Raw genomic sequence first — 27,015 nt, 5'->3', positions numbered from 1 at the left:
GCCATGGCCAGTGCCACCACGGGGTCATTTGTCACCGCTGTCACATGTTGGCCATGGCCAGTGCCACCATCCCGTCATTTGTCACCACCGTCACGTGCCATCCGCGCCAGCACCACGTGACTCAGACACGCCCCCTTTTTGCCAAGGTCTATGTTTATTGGGCGGGGCCCTCGCCCCGCCCCCAAACCCCACCCCCGTCCCAGGGGGCGGGGCCGACACAACAACGACTATGGGGGGAGGGGGCGGGGCGTGACGAAGGAAGGGCGTGGCCTGTGCTGGGGGGCGTGGCCATGCGGAGGGGGCGTGGCCGGGGGGCGCCCCCTAGCGGATGGTGTAGCGCACGTAGGGCACCTCGATGTCGGTGTCGCTGTCGTCGTTGCAGCAGAGCTCGAACACCAGAGCCTTGACGTGGCGGCCCAGCTTCTTCTTGGACACCCGCGTGACGATCTCCGTCATCCTGCGGGGACAGGGGGACATGGGGGGACGGTGTGTGTCACCCTCTGGGGACAGGGGGACATGGGGGGGACGGTGTGTGTCACCCTGCGGGGACAGGGGGACATGGGGGGGACGGTGTGTCACCCTCTGGGGACAGGGGGACATGGGGGGACGGTGTGTGTCACCCTGCGGGGACAGGGGACATGGGGGGACGGTGTGTGTCACCCTGTGGGGACAGGGGGACATGGGGGGGACATGGGGGGACGGTGTGTGTCACCCTGCGGGGACAGGGGGACATGGGGGGGGACGGTGTGTGTCACCCTGCGGGGACAGGGGGGACACGGCAGGGACACGTGGCACAGATCATCCTATGGGGACAGGAGGGGACACCAGCAATGCCAGCACCCCCAGGGCACACACACAGGGAGGGGACACAGCCACGCCCTGTCCCCTCACCCCAGGACACCTCCCTGCCATGGGCCAGGCCCTTCCCCCAACCCTCCTGTCCTGGACCCCACCAGTGTCCCCAGTATCCCCCCAGTATCCCCAGTATCCCCAGTGTCCTACGGTTGGTCGTGGCGCTCGCGCAGTTTCGCTGCCGGCATGAAGAAGGAATAGAGCATGGACACGCCCTGGGACAGCATCGTGATCTCCAGCCGGTGAACCTCCTGTGGGGACACGGGGGGGACAGGGGGGGACACGGGGGGGGACACGGGGTCAGCAAAGCCTGGGGACATCAGCCACCATGGGGGGTCAGCAGGACTTGGGGACATCGGCCACCACAGGGGTCAGTGGGGCTTGGGGCCACCACAGGCCCTTGACCTTTCCCCCTTTCCCAGTGCTCCCCTCTTGGTCGAGGTCCCCCAGTTGTCCCCTCCCAGTCCCTCCCAGTCCCTCCCAGTGGCTCCCAGTACCTTGAAGTAGGCGAGGAACTGGCGCAGGGTCATCTCCTGCCCGTCGGGCTGCAGCCCCTGCACCTCGAACCGGTCCCACAGCGTCCACTCCACCTCATAGTACTGGGGACACGGCAGGGGGCGCTCAGAGCCACGGGGGGACCCCAAAGCCCCTCTGGGAGTGACCCCCAGCCCCCAAATCCCCTCTGGGAGGGACCCCCAGCCCCCAAATCCCCACTGGGAGGGACCCCCAGCCCCACTGCGACCCCAAATCCTCTCTGCGAGTGACCCCAAGACCCCAAATCCCCTCTGGAGGTGATCCCTGGCCCCAAGGTCCCAAATGCCCACTGTGACCCTAAATCCCATCTGGAGGTGACCCAAACCCCCTTAATGACCCCAAACCCCCTCCATGACCCCAAACCCCCTCTGGAAGGGAATCCCAGCCCCACTGTGACCCCAAATCCCCTCTCCCCTCACCCCCCATGACCCCAAACCCCCTCTGGAAGTGACCCCTGGCCCTACTGTGACCCTAAACCCCTTCTCCCCTCACCCCCCTGACCCCAAACCCCCTCTCCCCTCACCTCCACGACCCCAAACCCCCTCTCCCCTCACCTCCACGACCCCAAACCCCTTCTCCCCTCACCCCCACCCCCCCAATGACCCCAAACCCCCTCTCCCCTCACCCCCACGACCCAAACCCCCTCTCCCCCTGACCCCAAACCCCCTGTCCCCTCACTCCCCCCCCCCGTGGGTGCCCACCTTGTTTCGGGGGCAGGCCAGGGGCTCGGAGAAGCCCACGAAGGGCAGTGCCAGGTTGAGGAAAGCGTTTTTGTAGGAGCTCAGCCTGCGGTGCCCCTGAACCAGCTTGAAGAGCTCCAGGCAGGCCAGGCCCACCACGGCCGCCGTGGTGGTGGCAATGGCTGGGATGATCTTACCCGCGATCAGTTTGCTCTGGAAATGAGGGAAAAAATAGGAAAAAAATGGGGAAAAAAAAGGGGATTTAGGGGTTTGGGGGATGGGGAAAAAAAAAAAAATGGTTTGAGGGGTTTAGAGAAGGAATGTCCCGTTCTAGGGTGCTGTGGTGTGGGATTTCTGTGGGGTGGGTATCCCATAATAAGCACTGGAATGTGCCACAGAAGCCATAACAGTGCATAAAAAACACACAGCATCCCATAATAACCCCGTAGCATCCCATAATAACCACACAGCATCCCGTAATAACCACACAGCATCCCATAACAACCCCATAGCATCCCATAATAACCACACAGCATCCCATAATAACCCCATAGCATCCCATAATAACCCCATAGCATCCCATAATAACCACACAGCATCCCGTAATAACCACACAGCATCCCATAATAACCACACGGCACATGGTAAAAACCCCATAGAAACCCCATAGCATCCCATAATAACCCCACGGAACCCCTGACACCCCATAGCGACCCCACAGAACCCCCAGACCCATCCCAAGGTGGCATTTCCAGTGCTCCCAGTATCCTCCAGTCCCTCTCCCAGTGCTCCCAGTATCCCCCAGCCCCTCTCCCAGTGCTCCCAGTGCTCCCAACCCCTCTCCCAGTGCTCCCAGCCCCTCTCCCAGTGCCCCCAGCCCCTTTCCCAGTGCTCCCAGTAACCCCCAGTCCCTCTCCCAGTGCTCCCAGTATCCCCCAGTCCCTCTCCCAGTGCCCCCAGCCCCTCTCCCAGTGCTCCCAGCCCCTTTCCCAGTGCTCCCAGTATCCCCCAGTCCCTCTCCCAGTGCTCCCAGTATCCCCCAGTCCCTCTCCCAGTGCCCCCAGCCCCTCTCCCAGTGCTCCCAGCCCCTTTCCCAGTGCTCCCAGTATCCCCCAGTCCCTCTCCCAGTGCTCCCAGTAACCCCCAGCCCCTCTCCCAGTGCTCCCAGTATCCCCCAGCCCCTCTCCCAGTGCTCCCAGTAACCCCCAGCCCCTCTCCCAGTGCTCCCAGTAACCCCCAGCCCCTCTCCCAGTGCTCCCAGTATCCCCCAGCCCCTCTCCCAGTGCTCCCATCCCCTCTCCCAGTGCCCCCAGCCCCCCTCCCAGTGCTCCCAGTGCTCCCAGTGCTCCCAGTTCCCACCTTGTGGCGGTCAGCCGGGGGGATGTCGTAGTTCTCCGCTCTCAGGTTGGAGGCGGCCACGATGAAATCCATGTGGAAATTGGAGTCATCGTCCTGGGGACAGCCAGGGTGGGCGGGGGGCACCCGGGGGGGCACCCGGGGGGGCACCCAGGGGTGGTGGGGGGCACCCAGGGGTGTTGGGGGGCACCCAGGGGTGTTGGGGGGCAGCACCCACCTTCTCGAAGTCGATGGGGAACATTCTGAAGCCCGGCAGCTCCTCGGGGCTGGGCAGAGACGCCTTCAGCTCCTCCAGGCGCCCGTCGTCTGTGGGGAGGGGCACCCATGGGACCCCCACGGCACCCACGGGACCCCCGCGGGACCCACGGGACCCCCATGGGACCCCCACGGGACCCCCTGAGCCCCTCACCCAAAGTGGCATTGCCCCAGTCCATACCCAGCGCGGCGCTGGCGCTCTGCAGCTCCTGGTCGGACACTCCCAGTGTCCCCATCCCCTCTCCCAGTATATCCCAGTATATCCCAGTATATCCCAGTCTCCATACCCAGCGCGGCACTGGCGCTCTGCAGCTCCTGGTCGGACACTCCCAGCCCCTCTCCCAGTATATCCCAGTCCATCCCAGTATATCCCAGTCCATCCCAGTCCATACCCAGGGCGGCGCTGGCGCTCTGCAGCTCCTGGTCGGACACTCCCAGCCCCTCTCCCAGTATATCCCAGTATATCCCAGTATATCCCAGTCCATACCCAGGGCAGCACTGGCGCTCTGCAGCTCCTGGTCGGACACTCCCAGTGTCCCCATCCCCTCTCCCAGTATATCCCAGTACATCCCAGTCCATACCCAGAGCAGCACTGGCGCTCTGCAGCTCCTGGTCGGACACTCCCAGTCCCCCCAGTACATCCCAGTATATCCCAGTCCATACCCAGCGTGGCACTGGCACTCTGCAGCTCCTGGTCGGACACTCCCAGCCCCTCTCCCAGTACATCCCAGTATATCCCAGTACATCCCAGTTTCCATACCCAGCGTGGCACTGGCGCTCTGCAGCTCCTGGTCGGACACTCCCAGTCCCCCCAGTCCATCCCAGTCCATCCCAGTCCATACCCAGCGCAGCACTGGCGCTCTGCAGCTCCTGGTCGGACACTCCCAGCCCCTCTCCCAGTATATCCCAGTCCATCCCAGTATATCCCAGTCCATACCCAGGGCAGCACTGGCGCTCTGCAGCTCCTGGTCGGACACTCCCAGCCCCTCTCCCAGTATATCCCAGTCCATCCCAGTCCATACCCAGCGCGGCACTGGCGCTCTGCAGCTCCTGGTCGGACACTCCCAGTGTCCCCATCCCCTCTCCCAGTATATCCCAGTCCATCCCAGTCCATACCCAGCGCGGCGCTGGCGCTCTGCAGCTCCTGGTCGGACACTCCCAGCCCCTCTCCCAGTCCCCCCAGTATATCCCAGTATATCCCAGTCCATACCCAGAGCAGCACTGGCGCTCTGCAGCTCCTGGTCGGACACTCCCAGCCCCTCTCCCAGTACATCCCAGTATATCCCAGTCCATCCCAGTCCATACCCAGCGCGGCGCTGGCGCTCTGCAGCTCCTGGTCGGACACGTGGATGCGCACGCCGGCCTTGGGCACGAACGGGGGGACGCTCACGTGCCGCAGCAGCTCGGCCACGGCCGCGCGGTCCCGCGAGCCCGCGATGCCGTAACTCTGAGCGAACAGGTTGGCAGCGGCCACCACGTAATCCAGGTGAAGGGGCTGCGGGGACAGCGGGCACGGCGGGCGCTCACGTGGGTGCAGGTGACACACAGGTGACACACAGGTGACGCACACGTGACGCACACGTGACACTCAGGTGACACAGGTGACATTAATGACACTCAGGTGACACACAGGTGACACAGAGGTGACACAGGTGACACTCAGGTGACAGGTGACACAGGTGACAGAGGGGACACAGCTGACAGATAACACACAGGTGACACTCAGGTGACACATAGGACAGGTGACACAGGTGACATTAATGACACACAGGTGACACTCAGGTGACACTCAGGTGACACAGGTGACACTCAGGCGACATTAATGATACACAGGTGACACTCAGGTGACACACAGGTAACACAGGTGACAGGTGACACAGGTGACACTCAGGTGACACACAGGTGACACTCAGGTGACATTAATGACACACAGGTGACACAGGTGACACAGGTGACATTAATGACACACAGGTGACACACAGGTGACACAGGTGACACAGGTGACACACAGGTGACACAGGTGACACTCAGGTAACACACAGGTGACACACAGGTGACACTCAGGTGACACAGGTGACACTCAGGTGACACACAGGTGACACAGGTGACACACAGGTGACACACAGGTGACACTCAGGTGACACAGGTGACACTCAGGTGACATTAATGACACACAGGTGACACAGGTGACACACAGGTGACACAGGTGACACTCAGGTGACACAGGTGACATTAATGACACACAGGTGACACTCAGGTGACACAGGTGACACTCAGGTGTCCCCACTCACGTTGTCGGGGTCGAACACGAGGGGGTGGGGGCAGCGCTTGGGCCCCGACCAGAACAGCGTCCCCGAGTTCGTTTTCTGTGGGGACAAAAACCACCAGGATTAATTAATTGAGATAATGAGCTAATTAAGGGCAGTTAATGAGTCCAGATAACGAGGTCATTAATTGGCGTTAATGAGGTAATTAAGGGGGGCCCACCTGTACAGGGGGAAGGTGTGCAGCACCTGGCAGGGGTTGGGGTAGATGAGGTAATTAATGGGGACAAACGAGGTAATTAATGAGGTTAACTGGGTAAATTAGTGTTAATGAGATAGTTAATTAGTGTTAATGAGCTAATTAAGGCTTGCCCACCTGTCCTGGGTGGAAGTTGTGCAGCAGCTGATGGATATTGGGGTTTATAAATGAGATTGAAGTAAATGAAATAATTGGCATAAATGAACTATTTGAGGCTAACGGGGTTGTTAATTGAAATTAACAGCGTAACTAATTAGTGTTAACGAGTTAATTAAGGGGTGCCCACCTGTCTCTGGGGGGGAAGTTGTGCAGCAGCTGCCAGGGGCTGGGGTTTATAAATAACATTGGGAATAACAGATTTAAACGAACTATTTGGGGTTAATGGGATCATTAATCGAGGTTAACAATGTAACTAATTAGTGTTAATTAGTTAATTAGCGCATGCCCACCTGTCCCGGGGGGAAGTTGTGCAGCAGCTGGGGATGTTTGGGGTTTATAAAGTTCATAAATGACATTGGGGGTAACAAATATAAACGAGCTATTTGGTATTAACGGATCGTTAACCAAGGCTAACAATGTAACTAATTAGTGTTAATTAGTTAATTAGCGCGTGCCCACCTGTCCCGGGGGGAAGTTGTGCAGCAGCTGGCGGATGTTGTTGCTGTACTGGCGGTGCCAGTGCCGGCAGGCCCAGGCCACGCAGTCGGGCCAGGCTCGGGGCCGCTCGGTGACGAGGCTGCGCTGCACGGCCTCCAGAACCTCCAGCGGCTGCGTCCCCGCCAGGCGCAGCGTGCGCTCCAGGAACTTGGGGTCCCTGTGGGGGGAGAATTTGGGGTCACAGGGGTCCCTAAAAGGTGCAGGGGGTCGGGAGGGTCTCAGGGGGTCAGGGGGTCTCAGGGGGTCTCAGGGGGTCGGGGGGTCTCAGGGATCCCCACCAGGCACAGCGTGCGCTCCAGGAACTTGGGGTCCCTATGGGGAGAATTTGGGGTCACAGGGGGGTCACAGGGGGTTATGGAGGGGTCACAGGGGGTGCAGGGTCTGCTCCAGCAACTTGGGGTCCCTATGGGGAGAATTTGGGGTCCCAAGAAGGTGCAGGGGGTCAGGGGGGGTCACAGAGGGTGCAGGGTCTGCTCCAAGAACTTGAAGTCTCTGGGAGAAAAATTTGGGGGTGCAGGGGGTTAGGGGGGGATCACAGGAGATTCTGGAGAGAGTTATAGGGGTCCCAAAAAGGTGGGGGGATCTGCTCCAGGAGTTTGGGGTCCCTGGGGTGCCCCACACTCACATCAGGTACTGGTTCACGTTCTCGGCCGGCTGCTTGAAGAGCCCCTCGAACTCGTCACGGGCCCACTGTGGGTGAGGGGGGGTCACTGGGGGGGCTGGCACCAGGGGCACCCCAAAAATGGGCACTGCAGTGTCCAGGACACCCCAAAACCAGAATCCCAGTGTCCAAAATCCCCCCAAAATTGGCACTGCAGTGTCCAGGACACCCCAAAAACAGAACCCCAGTGTCCAAAATCCCCCAAAAATTGAGACTGCAGTGTCCAAAATCCCCCAAAATTGGCACTGCAGTGTCCAGGACACCCCAAAAACAGAACCCAGTGTCCAAAATCCCCCAAAACAACAACTCTAGTGCCCAAGACCCCCCAAAAACCAGGGAACCCAGACTCTGGGATCCCCCCAAATGAGATCTCAGTGTCCAGGACCCCCAAAAACCAGGGCACCTGGTGTCCAAGACCCCCCAAACCACAGCACCAGTGTCCAGGACCCCCCAAATCAGGAAACCCAGAGCCTGGGATCCCCTAAAACAAAACCCCTATGCTCTCCACAACCCCTCAAACACCACCCAACCACATTCAACCCCCCCTAAAACACCACCTGGCCACCCTCCAGGTGGGCCCAGCAGCCTCCAGGTGGGCCCAGCACCCTCCAGGTGGGCACAGCACCCTCCAGGTGGGCACAGCACCCTCCAGGTGTATCCCCCCACCCCCGTGGGCACACCTGGACTCACCTGCAGCGTGTGCTCGATGGCGTTGGGGAAGTTTTTGAGGGTGCAGATGGGAATGGCCTTCTCGGGGGGGTCCTGGCTGGAGCTGTAGGACTCGCTGAGGAACGGGATCACCACCTGCACGTTGCCCTTGGTGCCCAACGTGCCCGACTCCAGCAGAGGCTTCCGGTAATAAACGCAGCGCCGGTCCATGTACAGCCCTGCCAGGGGGTGGGGGGGGCGGTTATGGGGTGGGAAAGGGGGTGTGGGGCACCCCAAAGGGCTGTGGGGCACCCTAAAGGGCTGTGGGGCACCCCAAGGGGCAGTGGGGCACCCCTGGATACGGGGAATGATTGGGGGATATAAGGGACCCTATAGCGAGTATAGTGCTGGTCCATGTACAGCCCTGCCAGGGGGTGTGGGGGGCGGTTATGGGGTGGGAAAGGGGGTGTGGGGCACCCCAAAAGGGCTGTGGGGCACCCCTGGATATGGGGAATGATTGGGGGATATAAGGGACCCTATAGCGAGTATAGTGCTGGTCCATGTACAGCCCTGCCAGGGGGTGTGGGGGGCGGTTATGGGGTGGGAAAGGGGGTGTGGGGCACCCCAAAAGGGCTGTGGGGCACCCTCAGGGCCTATGGAGCTCCCTTAGATATGGGGCACCCAGTTATGGAGCATCCTCAAATATGGGGCACTTAAATATGGGACATTTTGATATGGGGCACCCTCAAATACAAGGCACCCAGATATGGAGCACCCAAATATGGGGCACCCTCAAAGATGGGGCACCCCAGTGGTTGTGGGGCACCCAAAAGTAAGACACTTTGATATGGGGCACCCCAGGGACTGTGGATCACCCAAATATGGGGCACTTTGACATGGGGCACCCAAATATGGGACACTTTGATATGGGGCACCCCAGTGGTTATGGGGCACCCTCAAATATGGGGCACTTTGACATGGGGCACCTTGATATGGGGCACCCTCAAATATGGGGCACCCAAATATGGGGCACCCCAGTGGTTATGGGGCACCCAAATATGGGGCACCCCAGTGGTTATGGGGCACCCAAATATGGGGCACCCCAATGGTTGTGGGGCAGCCCCCCAAGTACCCCGCCCCCCAGCTCACGCGCGTCCACGTTGTCGAGCGCGTTGGCGACGCCGTCCAGGCCCTCGAAGAAGTCGTCGTCGTAGACGCGCTCGGTGTCGGGGCCCACGCGGTCGGTGCGGCTGCAGACGCGCAGCGCCGGGTTCATCTCCCGCGCCGCCGCCGCCGCCCGCTCCGACTTCAGCTTCTGGGGGTGGGGGGACACACCTGGCTGTGAGCCACGCCCCTGGGACACGCCCCTTTAGGCCACGCCCCTTCCTCCCAATCCGATGATGCAAAAATGCAGTTGGTGACTCAAGTGTTGGCGTTGGCCAAGAAACTCAACCGTTGACCTTGGCCAACCCAATGGCAGCATCCTAAGGATGGCTGCCCGACCCCCACTGGCTCCGCCCCTCAAGACTCCCCCTCCCCAAACTCTGCCCCTCGTTGTCCCTCCCCACCCACCCCCAGCTCGGCGTAGCCAACTCAATGTTGGCCAACACAACATTGACCAATCCAACATTGGCCAACCCAACGTTGGCCAACCCAACATTGACCAACCCAACACCAACCAATCCAACACTGGCCAACCCAACATTGACCAATCCAACATTGACCAATCCAACATTGACCAACCCAACATTGACCAACCCAACATCGGCCGACCCAACCTTGGCCAACCCAACATTGACCAACCCAACACTGAACAACCCAACATTGGCCAACACAACATTGACCAACCCAACACTGAACAACCCAACATTGGCCAACCCAACACTGAACAACCCAACATTGGCCAACCCAACGTTGGCCAACCCAACATTGGCCAACCCAACATTGGCCAACCCAATACCGACCAATCCAACACCGACCAACCCAACACCGGCCAACCCAACATTGACCAACCCAACATTGGCCAACCCAACATTGACCAACCCAACATTGGCCGACCCAACACTGAGCAACCCAACATTGACCGACCCAACATTGACCAACCCAATGTTGGCCAACCCAACATTGACCAACCCAACGTTGGCCAACCCAACATTGACCAACCCAACACCGGCCACCCCCCAGCCCTCACCGTGACGTCCCACGGCCGGAAGAGGAACTGGCGGTTGAGGTTGGACTTCTCGATGGTGTCCATGTCGGTGACGGTGACGCTGCCCTCGGGGCCGCAGCCCAGCCCCACCATGGCAAAGTTCTTGAGCAGCTCGCAGCCGATGGCCCCCGCCCCCACCTGCCGGGGACACGAGGGGACACGTGGGGACACGAGGGGACACGTGGGGACACGAGGGGACACGGCACGAGGGGGGATCACGGGGCTGGGGACAGGTGGGGATGTGTGGGGACTGATGTGGGGACAGGTGGGGACACAGCAGGAGGTGGCCCATGGGGTTGGGGACAGGTGAGGACGTGTGGGGACACAGCAGGTGGTGGCCCAGGTGGCTTGGGGACATGTGGGGACACAGCAGGTGGTGGCCCAGGGAATTTGGGACATGTGGGGACACACCATGAAGTGGCTCAGAGGGGTTGGGGACATGTAGGGACATGGCAGGTGGTGGCCCAGGTGGCTTAGGGACATGTGGGGACAGAGCAGGAGGTGGCCCAGGGAGTTTGGGACAGGTAGGGACACAACAGGAGGTGGCCCAGGTGGCTTGGGGACACATCATGAGGTGGCCCAAGGGCTGGGGATGGGGGCAAGGGGACATTTTGGGACACTCCAAGGACGCTCAAACAGAGTTGGGGACATCGAGGTCACGGAGGTGACACAAAGGAACAACCAGGTGAGGACACCGGGTGACACCTGAGGGACACGTGGGGACATCGAGGAGGATTGGCAGAGGTGACAGCCGGCAAATCCACGAAGGGAAATTCGGTGACATTTGAGGAACGGGTGACAACACAGGAGACTCGTGGACGATGGAGGACACGGGTGGGGACGTTGGGGACGTTGGGGACATCATTGGGGACACTGACCACAAAGTATTTCTGGGCTCCCAGCTTGGCCTGCAGCTCGGCCCCGAACACGGCGATCTGCCCGTCGTAGCGGCTGTTGCGCTGGGGACAACGCGACACCGGCGTCACCTGCCTGTGTCACCCGCCAGGGGACACCCCCGGGGGGCTCAGGAGACACCAAGGGGACCCGAGGGTGGAGGGGGGGGGGGGGGTGACAGCAGCCGTGGCTCGGTGTCCCCAAGGAGTGGCCACCCTGAGCCCTGTGTGGCACCTGCTGTCCCCAATGAGGTGACCAAAGGGAATCTTCCAGTTGATGTCCCCTGCCGTGAGGTGACACCACCCAGGGGTGTCCCCTCAGCCCCACAGGTGTCCCCAACACCCAGGGGTGTCCCCTCAGCCCCACAGGTGTCCCCAAGGATGTCCCAAACACCCAGGGGTGTTCCCTAACCCAAGGAACGTCCCCCCACCCCCCGAGTTGTCCCTAATGTCCCCTCACTGGGTGGCAGTGCTCCTTAGGTGTCCCCAAACCTCCCCAGGTGTCCCCAGGTGTCCCCTCACCGGCCGGCACTGCTCCTCGGTGAGCAGCGTCTTGCGGTTCCCTGGGTGTCCCCAATGTCCCCAGGTGTCCCCAGCCCCCCCAGGTGTCCCCAGCCCCCCCAGGTGTCCCCAGGTGTCCTCAGGTGTCCCTAATGTCCCCAGGTGTCCCCAGCCCCCCCAGGTGTCCCCAATGTCCCCAGGTGTCCCCTCACCGGCCGGCACTGCTCCTCGGTGAGCAGCGTCTCGCGGTTCCCCGGGTGTCCCCAGCCCCCCCAGGTGTCCCCAGCCCCCCCCAGGTGTCCCCAGCCCCCCCAGGTGTCCCCAGGTGTCCCCAGGTGTCCCCTCACCGGCCGGCACTGCTCCTCGGTGAGCAGCGTCTCGCGGTTCTCCTCGGGCAGACACTCGAGGGCGTCGAAGTAAAGCCACTGAGTGATGGGCGTGAACTTCCCCGACACGGCCTGGGGGGACAGGGACAGCCCGGGACGTGACAGGGACAGGGACAGCCCGGGACATGACAGGGACAGGGACAGGGACAGCCCGGGACGTGACAGGGACAGGGACAGCAGGGGACATGACAGGGACAGGGACAGGGACAGCCCGGGACGTGACAGGGACAGGGACAGCCCGGGACATGACAGGGACAGGGACAGGGACAGGGACAGCAGGGGACATGACAGGGACAGGGACAGGGACAGCCCGGGACGTGACAGGGACAGGGACAGCAGGGGACATGACAGGGACAGCCCGGGACACGAAAGGGACAGGAACAGGGACAGCCCGGGACGTGACAGGGACAGGGACAGGGACAGCCCGGGACGTGACAGGGACAGGGACAGGGACAGCAGGGGACATGACAGGGACAGGGACAGCCCGGGGACACAACAGGGACAGCCTGGGGACACATCAGAAACAGGACAATGACACTAAGGGACACACGAGGGACAGGGACCCAGAAATGTGCCAGTGACAGGACACCTGGGGACACAGCAGGGACAGGACAATGACACTGAGGGACACACGAGGGACAAGGGGACACATCAGGGACAGGACAATGACACTGAGGGACACACGAGGGACAAGACAATGACACTGAGGGACACACGAGGGACAGGGCAATGACACTGAGGGACACACGAGGGACAAGACAATGACACTGAGGGACACATCAGGGACAGGACAAGGACACTGGGGGGACACACGAGGGACAAGGGGACACATCAGGGACAAGACAATGACACTGGGGGGACACACGAGGGACAGGGCAATGACACTGAGGGACACACGAGGGACAAGGGGACACATCAGAGACAGGACAATGACACTGAGGGGACACACGAGGAACAGGACAAGGACAAGGCAGCGACCTCAGGGTGACACGACAGCGACAGGACGAGGACAAAGACGTGACCTCACACCTCAGGGACACAACAGCGCCCCCAGGCGACACCAGGGCGCACAAACACCAGGACCAGCGGTCGCCAGCTGTGCCACGTGGTGGGGGGGGGGGGACGGACACACACAGTGACAGCGACACCCCCAGGTGACCCTTGGGGACACGGACACGGTACCTTCATGACCTCCTGGGCTGCCAGGCCGCCGATGAAGGCGTTGACGGGGGCCAGGTCGCCGGTGGCCTGGAAGGCCAATTCCCGAACCAGCTCCTCGTCCAGCTCGGCCCCCGCGGCCACCGCCTTGGTCAGGGCCACCACCTCGGCAGCGTCACCCTGCCAGGGGACAAGGACAAGGGGACACGGAGCTGGGGATGGCCCTGGGGCTGGGGAAAGGCTTGGTGGCCCCACGGGGTCATTCCCCAAATGATGTCACCGAGACACAGTGGGGTCACAGTGGGGGTCGCTGGTGGTGCAGGAGCCAGGGGGTTCCGTGTCCCCAATGTCCCTCAAAGCCCCCAACTCCTCTGATGTCCCCAAATTGTCCCCAAATTCTGCTGGGGGCCCTCCATGTCCCCGGTGTCCCCAACACCCTCAGTGTCCCCAATGTCCCCAACAACACCCTCAGTGTCCCCAATGTCCCCTCAGTGTCCCCATTGTCCCCTCAGCGTCCCCATTGTCCCCTCAGTGTCCCCAATGTCCCCTCAGTGTCCCAGGTGTCCCCACTGTCCCCATGGTGTCCCCATTGTCCCCTCAGTGTCCCCAATGTCCCCATTGTGTCCCCATTGTCCCCCACGGTGTCCTGATTGTCCCCATTGTGTCCCCATTGTCCCCTCAGTGTCCCAGGTGTCCCCTCAGTGTCCCCACTGTCCCCTCAGTGTCCCAGGTGTCCCCTCAGTGTCCCCTCAGTGTCCCAGGTGTCCCCTCAGTGTCCCCACTGTCCCCTCAGTGTCCCAGGTGTCCCCTCAGTGCCCCCTCAGTGTCCCAGGTGTCCCCTCAGTGTCCCAGGTGTCCCCTCAGTGTCCCAGGTGTCCCCATTGTCCCCTCAGTGTCCCCATTATCCCCTCAGTGTCCCAGGTGTCCCCATGGTGTCCCAGGTGTCCCCTCAGTGTCCCAGCTGTCCCCTCAGTGTCCCAGGTGTCCCAGGTGTCCCCTCGGTGTCCCAGGTGTCCCCTCAGTGTCCCAGCTGTCCCCTCAGTGTCCCCATTGTCCCCTCAGTGTCCCAGGTGTCCCAGGTGTCCCCTCAGTGTCCCCTCAGTGTCCCAGGTGTCCCCTCAGTGTCCCAGGTGTCCCCATGGTGTCCCAGGTGTCCCAGGTGTCCCCTCAGTGTCCCAGGTGTCCCCATGGTGTCCCAGGTGTCCCCTCAGTGTCCCAGGTGTCCCCTCAGTGTCCCAGGTGTCCCAGGTGTCCCCTCAGTGTCCCCTCAGTGTCCCAGGTGTCCCCTCAGTGTCCCAGGTGTCCCCTCAGTGTCCCCTCAGTGTCCCAGGTGTCCCCTCAGTGTCCCAGGTGTCCCCTCAGTGTCCCCTCAGTGTCCCAGGTGTCCCCATGGTGTCCCAGGTGTCCCCTCAGTGTCCCCTCGGTGTCCCAGGTGTCCCCTCAGTGTCCCCTCGGTGTCCCAGGTGTCCCAGCTGTCCCCTCGGTGTCCCAGGTGTCCCCTCAGTGTCCCAGGTGTCCCCTCAGTGTCTCAGGTGTCCCCTCAGTGTCCCAGGTGTCCCAGGTGTCCCCTCAGTGTCCGAGCTGTCCCCTCAGTGTCCCAGGTGTCCCCATGGTGTCCCAGGTGTCCCAGGTGTCCCCTCAGTGTCCGAGCTGTCCCCTCAGTGTCCCAGGTGTCCCAGGTGTCCCAGGTGTCCCAGGTGTCCCCTCAGTGTCCCAGGTGTCCCCTCAGTGTCCCAGGTGTCCCCAGTGTCCCCACCTGGTGGCGGGGCCGGGGTGGACGCCCGTGCTGTCGCAGGAACTGGTGCAGGCCCTGCCACGCCCAGTGCAGCACCGAGGGCCTCTCGGCCTTGCCGAAATCCGTCACCAACATCTCGGGCTCGGCCAGAGCCTCCCGCAACCGTTTCTGCCACGGCACACCCGTGTCAACCAGTATAGACCAGTACGGACCAGTATGGACCAGTATGGACCAGTACGGACCAGTACGGATCAGTATGAACCAGTACAGACCATTATAGACCAGTCTGGACCAGTACGGATCATTATAGATCAGCGTGGACCAGTATGGACCAGTACAGACCGGTACAGACTGGTATAAACCAGTACAAACCAGGATGAACCAGTTCAAAGTGCTATGAACCAGTATAACCCAGTATACACCAGTACAGACCAAAATAGACCAGTATAACCCAGTATGAACCAGTACAAACCAGGAAAAACCAGTATAGCCCAATATATCCCAATGTGACCCAGTACAAACCAGTATAGACCAATACACCCCATTACAACCCAGTCCAACCCAATATAACCCAGTGCCCCCAGTGCCTCCCAGTTTCCCTCAATCCCATCCCAGTCCCCCCCCAGTGCTGCCAGTGCCCCCAATCCCCTCCCAGTGCCCCCCAATCCCATCCCAGTCCCTCCCAATCCCCTCCCAGTGCCCCCCAATCCCATCCCAGTGCCCCCAATCCCCTCCCAGTGCCCCCCAATCCCATCCCAGTCCCTCCCAATCCCCTCCCAGTGCCCCCCAATCCCATCCCAGTCCCTCCCAATCCCCTCCCAGTGCCCCCCAATCCCATCCCAGTGCCCCCAATCCCCTCCCAGTGCCCCCCAATCCCATCCCAGTCCCTCCCAATCCCCTCCCAGTGCCTCCCAATCCCCTCCCAGTGCCCTCCAGTTCCTCCCAGTCCCTCTCAGTGCCCTCCCAATGCCCCCCAATCCCCTCCCAGTCCCTCCCAGTGCTCCCAGTATCACTCACGAAGTGGATGTGTTTGGGCATCTTGACCTGGGTGACGATGCCCCCCCGCACGTAGTCCCCGTAGCCGCTGGTGTCCCCAATGCTGAACGTGTAGGGGCCTGGGGACACCGGGGGGACACCGGGGTGGCACCGGGGCACCCCAAAAACGGGCTCAGGTGCCTCAGGGACACCCCCAGAGCAGCCACAGGTGTGCAGGACAACCCAAAAATGGACTCAGGTGTAAGGGGGGTATCCCAAAAAGGGACCCAGGTGCCTCAGGGACCCCCCCCAGAGCAACCCCAGGTGTGCAGGGCAACCCAAAAAAAGGGATCCAGGTGTGCAGGGGAACCCAAAAAAGGGATCCAGGTGTGCAGGGCAACCCAAAAATGGACTCAGGTTTAAGGGGGGTATCCCAAAAATGGACCCAGGTGCCTCAGGGACCCCCCCAGAGCAACTTCAGGTGTGCAGGACAACCCAAAAAAAGGGATCCAGGTGTGCAGGGCAACCCAAAAACGGACACAGGTATGTGGGAAGTACCCCAAAAATGGACTCAGGTGTGGGGGGCACCCAAAAAAAGGGATTCAGGTGTGGGGAGTACCCCAAAAAGGGACCCAGGTGCCTCAGGAACCCCCCCAGAGCAGCCCCAGGTGTGCGGGGCAACCCAAAAAAGGGATCCAGGTGTGCAGGGGAACCCAAAAAAGGGATCCAGGTGTGCAGGGCAACCCAAAAATGGACTCAGGTGTAAGGGGGGTACCCCAAAAATGGACACAGGTGTGGGAGGCACCCAAAAAAAGGAACCCAGGTGCCTCAGAGACCCCCCCCTAGAGCACCCCCAGGTGAGGGGGCACCCCCAGGTGTGTCAGCCCCACCCAGGTGTATCAGCCCCCCTAAGTGTGTCACCCCCCCACCCAGGTGTGTCAGCCCCCCCAGATGTGTCAGCCCAGGTGTGTCACTGTCCCCCAGGTGTATCAGCCCCCCCCAGGTGTGTCAGCCCCCCCAGGTGTGTCAGCCCAGGTGTGTCACTGTCCCCCAGGTGTGTCAGCCCCCCCCAGGTGTGTCAGCCCAGGTGTGTCACCCCCCTCACCCAGCACTCTGATCTCCACGGGCCCGCAGGTGTTGAGCTCCTCCATCCCCTCCACCTCCGTGAAGGTGACAAAGTCCCCGGTCTCGAAACCGTGCCGGGCCTCGTCCAGACAGGTAACCTCACCTGGGCAGCCCTGGGGGGACAGGGAGGGGGGGACAGGGTCAGGGGGGGACACAGGGGACAATAAGGCCTCGTCCAGACAGGTAACCTCACCTGGGCACCCCTGGGGGGACAGGGAGGGGGGGACAGGGTCAGGGGGGGACACAGGGGACAATCAGGCCTTGTCCTGACAGGTAACCTCACCTGGGCACCCCTGGGGGGACAGGGAGGGGGGGACAGGGTGGGGACAGGGGACAATCAGACCTTGTCCTGACAGGTAACCTCACCTGGGCACCCCTGGGGACACAGGGGGGACAAGGACAATCTTGGGGACACGGGATAAGGTGAGGGGACACGAGGGGGACACAGGAGGTGCTGAAGGGGACAAGGACACCCCAAAAACCCCCTGGGAACCCCATGTGGGGACACCCCAGATCTGTCACCCCTGGGTGACATCCCCAGTGTCCCCCCCCCTCCCCATAGTGACACCCCAGAGCTGTCCCCCCACCACCTTGGTGACACCCAGAGGTGTCCCCTCTCACCTTGGGGACACCCAGAGCTGTCCCCTGCCCCCTGGTGACACCCAGACCTGTCCCCCCCCGTGTCCCCTCTCACCTTGGGGACACCCAGAGCTGTCCCCTCCCCCCTGGTGACACCCAGAGCTGTCCCCCCCCCCGGTGACACCCAGAGCTGTCCCCCCCGTGTCCCCCACCTTGGTGACCATGGACACCATGGCACTGAGGGGCTGCTCCCCGTTGGGGTCTGTCACCACCATGTCGTCCCCAAAGTCACAGAACAGCTGCCTGCGGGGGGAGGGGAGGGGGGTGTCAGCTTTTGGGGAACCCCAAAAAATCCCATCCCAAAAATCCCATCCCAAAAAAATCCCATCCCGAAAATCCCATCCTGAAAATCCCATCCCAAAAAAAATCCCATCCCAAAAAATCCCATCCCAAAAAAATCCCATCCCCAAAAAAATCCCATCCCGAAAATCCCATCCCAAAATTCCCACCCCAAAAATCCCACCCTAAAAAAATCCCTTCCCCAAAGGACTCACCCCAAAAATCCCATCCCAAAAAATCCCACACTAAAAAAATCCCATCCCAAAAAGAATCCACCCCAAAATTCCCACCCCCAAAAAAATCCCACCCAAAAAAAAAAATCCCACCCCAAAGGATTCACCCCAAAAATCCCACCCCCAAAATCCCATCCCAAAAATCCCACCCCAAAAATCCCACCCTAAAAAAATCCCATCCCCAAAGGACTCACCCCAAAAAAATCCCATCCCGAAAATCCCACCCCAAAAAAATCCCACCCTAAAAAAATCCCACCCCAAAAATCCCACCCCCAAAAAAATCCCATCCCAAAAAATCCCACACTAAAAAAAATCCCATCCCAAAAATCCCACCCCGAAAATCCCATCCCAAAAAGAATCCACCCCAAAATTCCCACCCCCAAAAAAATCCCACCCAAAAAAAAAATCCCACCCCAAAGGATTCACCCCAAAAATCCCATCCTAAAAGGGATCCATCCCAAAACCCCCACCCCAAAAAGGATCCCCCACCCCACAAAGGATCCCCACAGACCCCAAAAGGCTCCCACACCCCACAGACCCCACCCCAAAAACGATTCCCCACCCCAAAATGCTCATCCCACAAAGGATCCCCCACCCCATAAAGGATCTCCCACCCCACAGACCCCACCCCAAAAGGGCTCCCCCACCCCACAAAGGATCCCCACAGACCCCAAAAGGCTCCCCCACCCCAAAGACCCCACCCCATAAAGGCTCCCCCACCCCATAGACCCCACCCCAAAAGGGCTCCCCCACCCCAAAGACCCCACCCCAAAAGGGCTCCCCCACCCCAAAGGGCTCCCCCACCCCAAAAGGCTCCCCCACCCCAAAAGGCTCCCCCACCCCACAGACCCCACCCCATAAAGGCTCCCCCACCCCACAGCCCCCGCCCCTCACCCGAAGAGCCCCCTCGTGTCGGCCACCACCAGTTTGATGCCGCGGCTGTGGCAGAAATCGCCCACCCAGAGCTGCTCCTCCAGGGGGGAGTTGGTGAGCACCACCACCTGTGGGGGAGGGACACACCTGGCACACCTGGGCACACCTGGGCATGCACCTGGCACACCTGGGCATGCACCTGGCACACCTGGGCATGCACCTGGCACACCTGGGCACGCACCTGGCACACCTGGGCACGCACCTGGCATACCTGGGCACGCACCTGGCACACCTGGGCACGCACCTGGCACACCTGGGCACGCACCTGGCATACCTGGGCACGCACCTGGCACACCTGGGCGTGCACCTGGCACACAGCTGTGACACTCAGGCACCCACCTGGCTCACCTGGCCACCCACCTGGGACACCTAGAATACTGGGCACCCACCTGGCTCAGCTACCTGGGCCACCTGGCCCCTAGGTGGTCACACCTGTCTGAGGGGGTCACCCCCAGCCCCAGGTGATCACCCCCAGCCCCAGGTGAGCACACCTGTCTAAGGTGTCACCCCCAGCCCCAGGTGAGCACACCTGTCTGAGGTGTCACCCCCAGCCACAGGTGGTCACACTTAAGGGGTCTCACCTGTCCCCAGGTGGTCACACCTGTCTGAGGTGTCACCCCCAGCCCCAGGGGGTCACCCCCAGTCCCAGGTGGGCACACCTGAGAGTTTCACCTGTCTCCAGGTGGTCACAGCTGTCTGAGGTGTCCCCCCCCAGCCCCAGGTGGTCACACCTGAGGGGTCACACTGCTCCAGGTGGTCACACCTGTCTGAGGTGTCCCCCCCCAGCCCCAGGTGGTCACACCTGTCTGAGGTGTCCCCCCCCCAGCCCCAGGTGACCCCACCTGTGCCTGTGTCTCACCTGGAAGGTGCCCAGCAGTTGCTGACTCAGCGGTTCCCGGCTGCTGCTCACGGCCACGTAGGAATTGAGCTCGGCCAAGCGCGGCAGCGTCGCCTCGGCCCGGCTGCGCCCCACGTCCTCCTCCCGCAGGTAAAACTGGCCAGAAACACCCCAAAATTATCCCCAAAATATCCCCAAAATTATCCCCAAATTATCCCCAAAATATCCCCAAAATATCCCCAGAATATCCCCAGAATATCCCCAAAATATCTGCAAAATATCCCCAAAATAGCCCCAAAATATCCCCAAAACATCCCCAAAATAGCCCCAAAATAGCCCCAAAATATCTCCAAAACATCCCCAAATTATCCTCACAACATCCCCAGAATATCCCCAAAATATCTCCAGAATATCTCCAAATTATCCCCAAAATATTCTCACAACATCTCCAGAATATCCCCAAATTATCCTCAAAACATCCCCAAAACATCCCAAAATTATCCCCAAAATATCCCCAAATTATCCCCAAAATGGCCCCAAAATATTCCCAAAAATGGCCCCAAAAAACCCCACTAAACCCCACTAAAACTGAATAAAACCCCAATAAATCCAAAAAAACCCCCAAACCCCCCAAAAAACCCCACAAAACCCCAATAAATCCCAATAAAACTGTATAAACCCCACTAAACCCCCAATAAAACCCAATAAACCCAAATAAAACCCAAATAAAACCCCACTAAACACCAAAAAACCCCAAAAATAACCCCAAAAAACCCCAATAAATCCAAATAAAACCCCAACAAACCCCCACTAAACCCCCAATAAAACCCCAATAAAACCCCAATAAAATTGAATAAAACCCCAATAAATCCCAATAAAACGCCAATAAACCCCAATAAAACCCCAATAAAATTCAATACAACCCCAAAATACCCCAATAAACCCCCAATAAAATTGAATAAAACCCCACTAAACCCCACTAAACCCCAATAAACCCCCACTAAACCCAAATAAAACCCCAATAAATCCCAATAAACCTCAATAAACCCCCAAAATACCCCAATAAACCCAAATAAAACCCCAATAAAATTGAATAAACCCCCAATAAACCCCACTAAACCCCCAATAAACCCCAATAAAACCCCAATAAACCCCAATAAAATTGAATAAAACCCCACTAAACCCCAATAAAACCCCAATAAATCCAAATAAAACCCCACTAAACCCAAATAAAACCCCACTAAACCCAAATAAAACCCCACTAAACCCCAATAAACCCCACTAAACCCAAATAAAACACCAAAATAGCCCAATAAATCCCAATAAAACCCAAATAAACGCCAATGAAACCCCAATAAATCCCAATAAAACCCCACTAAACCCAAATAAAACCCCAATAAACCCAAATAAACCCCAATAAAATTGAATAAAACCCCACTAAACCCCAATAAACCCCAATAAAACCCCATTAAACCCAAATAAAACCCCACTAAACCCCAATAAAACCCCAAAATATCCCAATAAACCCCCAATAAACCCCAATAAACCCCCACTAAACCCCAATAAACCCAAATAAACCCCCATAAACCCCCAATAAAATTGAATAAAACCCCAATAAACCCCAATAAACCCCCAATAAAACCCCAATAAACCCCCAATAAAACCCCACTAAACCCCAATAAAACCCCACTAAACCCCAATAAACCCCCAATAAAATTGAATAAAACCCCAATAAACCCCACTAAACCCCCACTAAACCCCAATAAACCCCAATAAAATTGAATAAAACCCCAATAAACCACAATAAAACCCCACTAAACCCAAATAAAACCCCACTAAACCCCAATAAACCCCAATAAACCCCCAATAAACCCCATTAAACCCCACTAAACCCCACTAAACCCCCAATAAAACCCCACTAAACCCCCAAAATACCCCAATAAACCCAAATCAACCCCCAATAAAATTGAATAAAACCCCACTAAACCCCAATAAAACCCCAATAAATCCAAATAAAACCCCACTAAACCCAAATAAAACCCCACTAAACCCCAATAAACCCCAATAAAACCCCAATAAACACCAAAAAAACCCCAATAAATCCAAATAAAACCCCAATATACCCCACTAAACTCCCAATAAATCCCAATAAAACCCCACTAAACCCCACTAAACCCCCAATAAAACCCCAATAAATCGAAATAAAACCCCAATAAACCCAAATAAAACCCCAATAAATCCCAATAAAACCCCAATAAATCCCAATAAAACCCCACTAAATCCAAATAAAACCCCAATAAACCCAAATAAAACCCCACTAAACCCCCAAAATACCCCAATAAACCCCACCAAACCCCCACTAAACCCCCAATAAAATTGAATAAAACCCCAATAAACCCCACTAAACCCCAATAAACCCCAATAAAACCCCACTAAACCCCACTAAACACCCAATAAACCCCAATAAAATTGAATAAAACCCCAATAAACCCCACTAAACCCCACTAAACCCCAATAAAACCCCACTAAACCCCAATAAAACCCCACTAAACCCCACTAAACCCCAATAAACCCAAATAAACCCCCATAAACCCCCAATAAAATTGAATAAAACCCCAAATAAAACCCCCCTAACCCCCCCCCAGACCCACCTGGGAGGCCAGGTCTCCCCAGGCCGCGGGTTGGGGGTCGTGCAGGGTCACAGATTTGACCCCTCCCAAAACCAAATTTTTGGCCACTTCCAATCCCAACCCCCTGAGCCCAGACACCAACACGTTGGAGGTTTGCATGCATTTCATGGCCTCGTGGCCCAAAACGTACCTGAAAAAAGAAAAAAAAATAAAATTAAAATATCAGAAAGGTGAAAAAAAGGGATGGGAAGCGAAAAAAATTCAATAGGAAACGAAAAATTCGTGTAAGAAACCAAAAAAAAAAAAGGTGGTGGGGGGAAAATGTCAGGGAAGTGTTAAAATATTTCGGTGGGAAAGTGAAAGAAATTATTGGGAATGGGAAAAAAATGAGTGGGGAGAGGAAAAAATCAGGGGGGAGAAAAAAATCAGTGGGGAGAAAAAAAAAATCAGTGGGGAGAGGAAAAAAAATCAGTGGGGAGAGAAAAAAAATGGATGGGAACTCAAAAAATTTAAAGGGAACCCAAAAAATTTGATGGGAACACACAAAAATCTCCTGAGGACCCCAAAACTTCCCCTTGGTGACCCCAAACTCCCCCTGGGGACCCCAAATCCCCCCTTGGTGACCCCAAATCTCCCCCTGGGGACCCCAAATCCCCCCTGGGGACCCCAAACTCACCCTGGGGACCCCAAATCCCCCCTGGTGACCCCAAACCCCCCCCTTGGTGACCCCAAACCCCCCCTGGGGACCCCAAATCCCCCCTGGGGACCCCAAAACCCCCCTGGGGACCCCAAACCCCCCCTTGGTGACCCCAAACTCCCCCTGGGGACCCCAAACCCCCCTTGGTGACCCCAAATCCCCCCTGAGGACCCCAAACCCCCCTTGGTGACCCCAAAAACCTCTCTGGGGACCCCAAAACCTCCCCTGGGGATCCCAAATCCCCCCTTGGTGACCCCAAATCCCCCCCTGGGGACCCCAAACTCCCCCTTGGGGACCCCAAACCCCCCCCTGGGGATCCCAAATCCCCCCTTGGTGACCCCAAATCCCCCCCTGGGGACCCCAAACCCCCCCTTGGTGACCCCAAAACCTCCCCTGGGGACCCCAAATCCCCCCCTTGGGGACCCCAAATCCCCCCTTGGTGACCCCAAATCCCCCCTGGGGACCCCAAACCCCCCCTGGGGACCCCAAACTCCCCCCTTGGTGACCCCAAACTCCCCCTGGGGACCCCAAACCTCCCCTGGGGACCCCAAACTCCCCCCTTGGTGACCCCAAACTCCCCCTGGGGACCCCAAACCCCCCCTGGGGACCCCAAATCCCCCCTGGGGACCCCAAAACCCCCCCTGGGGACCCCAAACTCACAGCTGGCGGGAGTAGAGCCCCTCATCGATCTCGGCCTCGGCCCCGTTCTTCGCCATTCCCTGGGGACACCACGGGGACAGAAATGTCACCATGGGGACAGCAGGGACACCATGGGGACAGCGGGGACACCATGGGGACAGCAGGGTCACCATGGGGACAGAAATGTCACCATGGGGACAGCAGGGTCACCATGGGGACAGAAATGTCACCATGGGGACAGAAATGTCACCATAGGGACAGAAATGTCACCACGGGGACACTGAGGGTGGCACTGGGTGCTGTGACCCCCAGGGGGTGGCAGGGGGTGGTGTCACCCTGTGGTGACAGCAGCCGGGCAGGTGACACCCAGGAGGTGACATCGAGGACCCGGGGGACAAATGTCACCCTCAGGACAGGACAGGAAATGACCCTGAGCGGGTTGGAGGGGACCCCCCGGACCCACAGGTGACACTGAGGGGACATTGAGGACCTGGGGGACCCCCCGGACCCACAGGTGACACTGAGGGGACACTGAGGACCTGGAGGACCCCCCGGACCCACAGGTGACACCCGGGAGGTGACACTGTGGTGACACTGAGGACCCAGGGGACAAATGCCACGCTCAGGACAATGAGAGGGACAGGAAATGACCCTGAGCAAAGGGGACACGGAGGGACAGGTGCCACCCCCCAGGACCCCCAGGTGACACCCGGCAGGTGACACCACGTGCCCAGCAGCGGCTGTGAGCCCCACGGAGGTGGCAGTGCCACCCCCAGAGGTGACAAAGGCCCGAGGGCAGGGCAGGGCAGGGCAGGGGACACTCACGTTGGCGGGGGTGACGCTCGGGGACACGGCGGGGGCGGGGGCGCGGCTGGAGCCCGTCGGTGGCTCAGACCCAGAGACGCGGCGCTTCTTCGACAGCGGGGAGCTGGACATCTGGGGACAGGTGAGCGACAGGTGAGGGGACAGGGACATCTGGGGACAGGTGAGGGGACAGGTGAGGGGACAGGTGAGGGGACAGCTGGGGACAGGTGAGCGACAGGTGAGGGGACAGCTGGGGACAGGTGAGGGGACAGGTGAGCGACAGGTGAGGGGACAGCTGGGGACAGGTGAGGGGACAGGGACATCTGGGGACAGGTGAGGGGACAGGTGAGGGACAGGTGAGGGACAGGTGAGGGGACAGGTGAGGGACATCTGGGGACAGGGACAGGTAACAGGACAGGTCAGGGACAGCTGGGGACAGAGACAGGGGACATGTGGGGACAGGTGAGGGACAGGTGTGGGGATAGGTGAGGGGACAGGTGAGGGACATCTGGGGACAGGGACAGGTCAGGGGACAGGGGCATGTGAGGGGACATTTGGGGACAGGGACAGGTGAGGGGACAGCTGGGGACAGGGACATCTGGGACAGGGACAGACACACGGACAGCTCAGGGACAGGGACATGGGAGAGACGGCTGGGGACAGGGACAGACAGGTGAGGGGACATCTGGGGACAGGTGAGGGACAGATGAGGGGACAGGTGAGGGGACATCTGGGGACAGGGACACATCAGGGGAGCTGGTGAGGGTCAGGGGACACACAGGGACAGCTGGGGACAAGGACGGGGTCAGGGGACAGCGGGGAGCTGGACATGCAGGGACAGGGACAGAAGACAGCCAGGGTCACACGGGGACAGTGGTGGGGACAGCGGGGGGTGACACACAGGGTGGCACTGAGAGGGACACAGCGACACACCGGGTGACACGAGGTGACACCAGGGACAGGAGGGGGATGCTGGAGGTGGCACCGGGTGACACTGAGGGCGGCAGGTGACGCTGGAGCGGTGGCACTGAGGGACGGGCAGTGACACCAGGGATGGACAGGGTGACAATGGGGACACAGAGGGTGGCACCAGGTGACACCAGGTGACCGAGGTCACGGGCGGGGCCGCCAGGTGCGACAACCCCCGCGCTGTCCCATTGGTTGTCACCGCCCCAGCGACACCGGGGATGGCCGGGGAGACACGAAGGGATGGAAGAGCACAGAGAAAAGGTGGGGAGGGGACACTTGGGGACAGCGAGGGTGGCACTAAGCGACATCACATCACAGCAGCACCCCCCAGACCCAGGGCCAGCACCGCCCCCACACCTGAGAGCGCTCCCAGCACCGAGGGCCCCGCGGGGATCCCGGGGGTCCCATCCCGGGCCGATCCCGCTCTCGGGGCCTCCTTCGAGGGGGGTCCCATTAATCTGAGGGGGGGGTCCCATCCCTGAGGGTCCCACTCGGGGGGGGTTCCCCATCCTCGGGGGTCTCCGAGCGGGGGTCGCAGTCCCGGCCCGCGCTCCCCATCCTGAGGGTCCCCATGAGGGGAGGGGGGGGCGCGGTTCTCCCCTCACGGTTCCCCCCCGCCCCTCTCAGGCCCGGCGCCGGTTCCCCTAAGGCGGGGCCGCACCCGCCCGCCCCAGGGCCACCTCCCCGCACCCGTCCAGCCCTGGGCAACCCCCGAGGATCACCGGGCTCGCCCCCGGCCTCGCACCAATGTCGCTGTCCAGGCCCCGCCGCCGGGTCCCGCCCGCTCCGCTCGGCTCCTCCGCGACAAGATGGCGGCCGTGGCCGCTGCCACCCGCCGCCCCCTCCCTGCGCGCGCGGGGCCACGCCCCCCGCGCTCTCCCATTGGTCAGCTCCGCCCGGAGCCGCGCTCCTATTGGTTGTTGCCTCCCGCCACCGCCCGCCCCCTCCCTCCCCGCGTCACCCGACGCGAGGATTGGGCGGGCGCGCCCCGGCTGGCCACGCCCCTTTTCCTGCCGCAAGGCCCCGGATGAGGAAGGCCACGCCCCCTACGCGGCCTCGTGACAAGGCGCGCTGCGCGCCGCCCCGACGGCGGCCGAGAGGGGACACGGGACTGGAAAAGGCGGAGAGCGGGGGGACTATGAGAGTGTACGGGGGGGTATGGGAGCTATGGGAACCCGTAGGGGGCTATAAGGACCTCGAGGGGGT

At 59.8% G+C, this 27,015-nt stretch overlaps 1 protein-coding gene across 1 annotated transcript; it reads right to left on the bottom strand.

Moving 5' to 3' along the window:
- Positions 1 to 135: 135 nt before the first annotated feature.
- UBA1 (ubiquitin like modifier activating enzyme 1) lies at positions 136 to 26,651 on the bottom strand. The gene is made up of 26 exons (XM_088158571.1): positions 26,555 to 26,651; positions 24,862 to 24,972; positions 24,058 to 24,116; positions 22,722 to 22,890; positions 20,092 to 20,226; positions 19,194 to 19,300; positions 17,940 to 18,030; positions 17,129 to 17,261; positions 16,066 to 16,163; positions 15,070 to 15,216; positions 13,338 to 13,493; positions 12,117 to 12,227; positions 11,254 to 11,334; positions 10,358 to 10,513; positions 9,316 to 9,481; positions 8,209 to 8,405; positions 7,483 to 7,547; positions 6,819 to 7,014; positions 5,969 to 6,043; positions 4,983 to 5,172; positions 3,640 to 3,728; positions 3,426 to 3,518; positions 2,088 to 2,279; positions 1,350 to 1,451; positions 1,003 to 1,103; positions 136 to 457 (listed from the first exon to the last, which is right to left on the bottom strand). Exons 2-26 carry the CDS (start codon positions 24,970 to 24,972, stop codon positions 322 to 324), a joined length of 3,156 nt encoding a protein of 1,051 aa, XP_088014697.1. The 5' UTR covers positions 26,555 to 26,651; the 3' UTR covers positions 136 to 321.
- Between the last annotated feature and the right edge of the window lie 364 nt (positions 26,652 to 27,015).

The sequence above is a fragment of the Sturnus vulgaris genome, unplaced genomic scaffold, assembly GCF_052056855.1.
Source record: "Sturnus vulgaris isolate bStuVul1 unplaced genomic scaffold, bStuVul1.hap1 Scaffold_740, whole genome shotgun sequence".
NCBI classification, from domain to species: domain Eukaryota; kingdom Metazoa; phylum Chordata; class Aves; order Passeriformes; family Sturnidae; genus Sturnus; species Sturnus vulgaris.
Note: the sequence above shows the minus strand (reverse complement) of the source record. Positions and strands in the feature narration are given on the sequence as shown.

What these genes read in the sequence shown, in the direction of transcription:
- UBA1 (XM_088158571.1), bottom strand. Translation starts at nt 24,972, where the DNA reads ATGTCCAGCTCCCCGCTGTCGAAGAAGCGCCGCGTCTCTGGGTCTGAG. An exon ending in CCATCGAGCACACGCTGCAG is followed by an intron (nt 7,548 to 8,208) that starts GTGAGTCCAGGT and finishes CCTCACCCACAG; the next exon opens with TGGGCCCGTGACGAGTTCGA. An exon ending in CGCGAGCGCCACGACCAACC is followed by an intron (nt 458 to 1,002) that starts GTAGGACACTGG and finishes CTGTCCCCGCAG; the next exon opens with GATGACGGAGATCGTCACGC.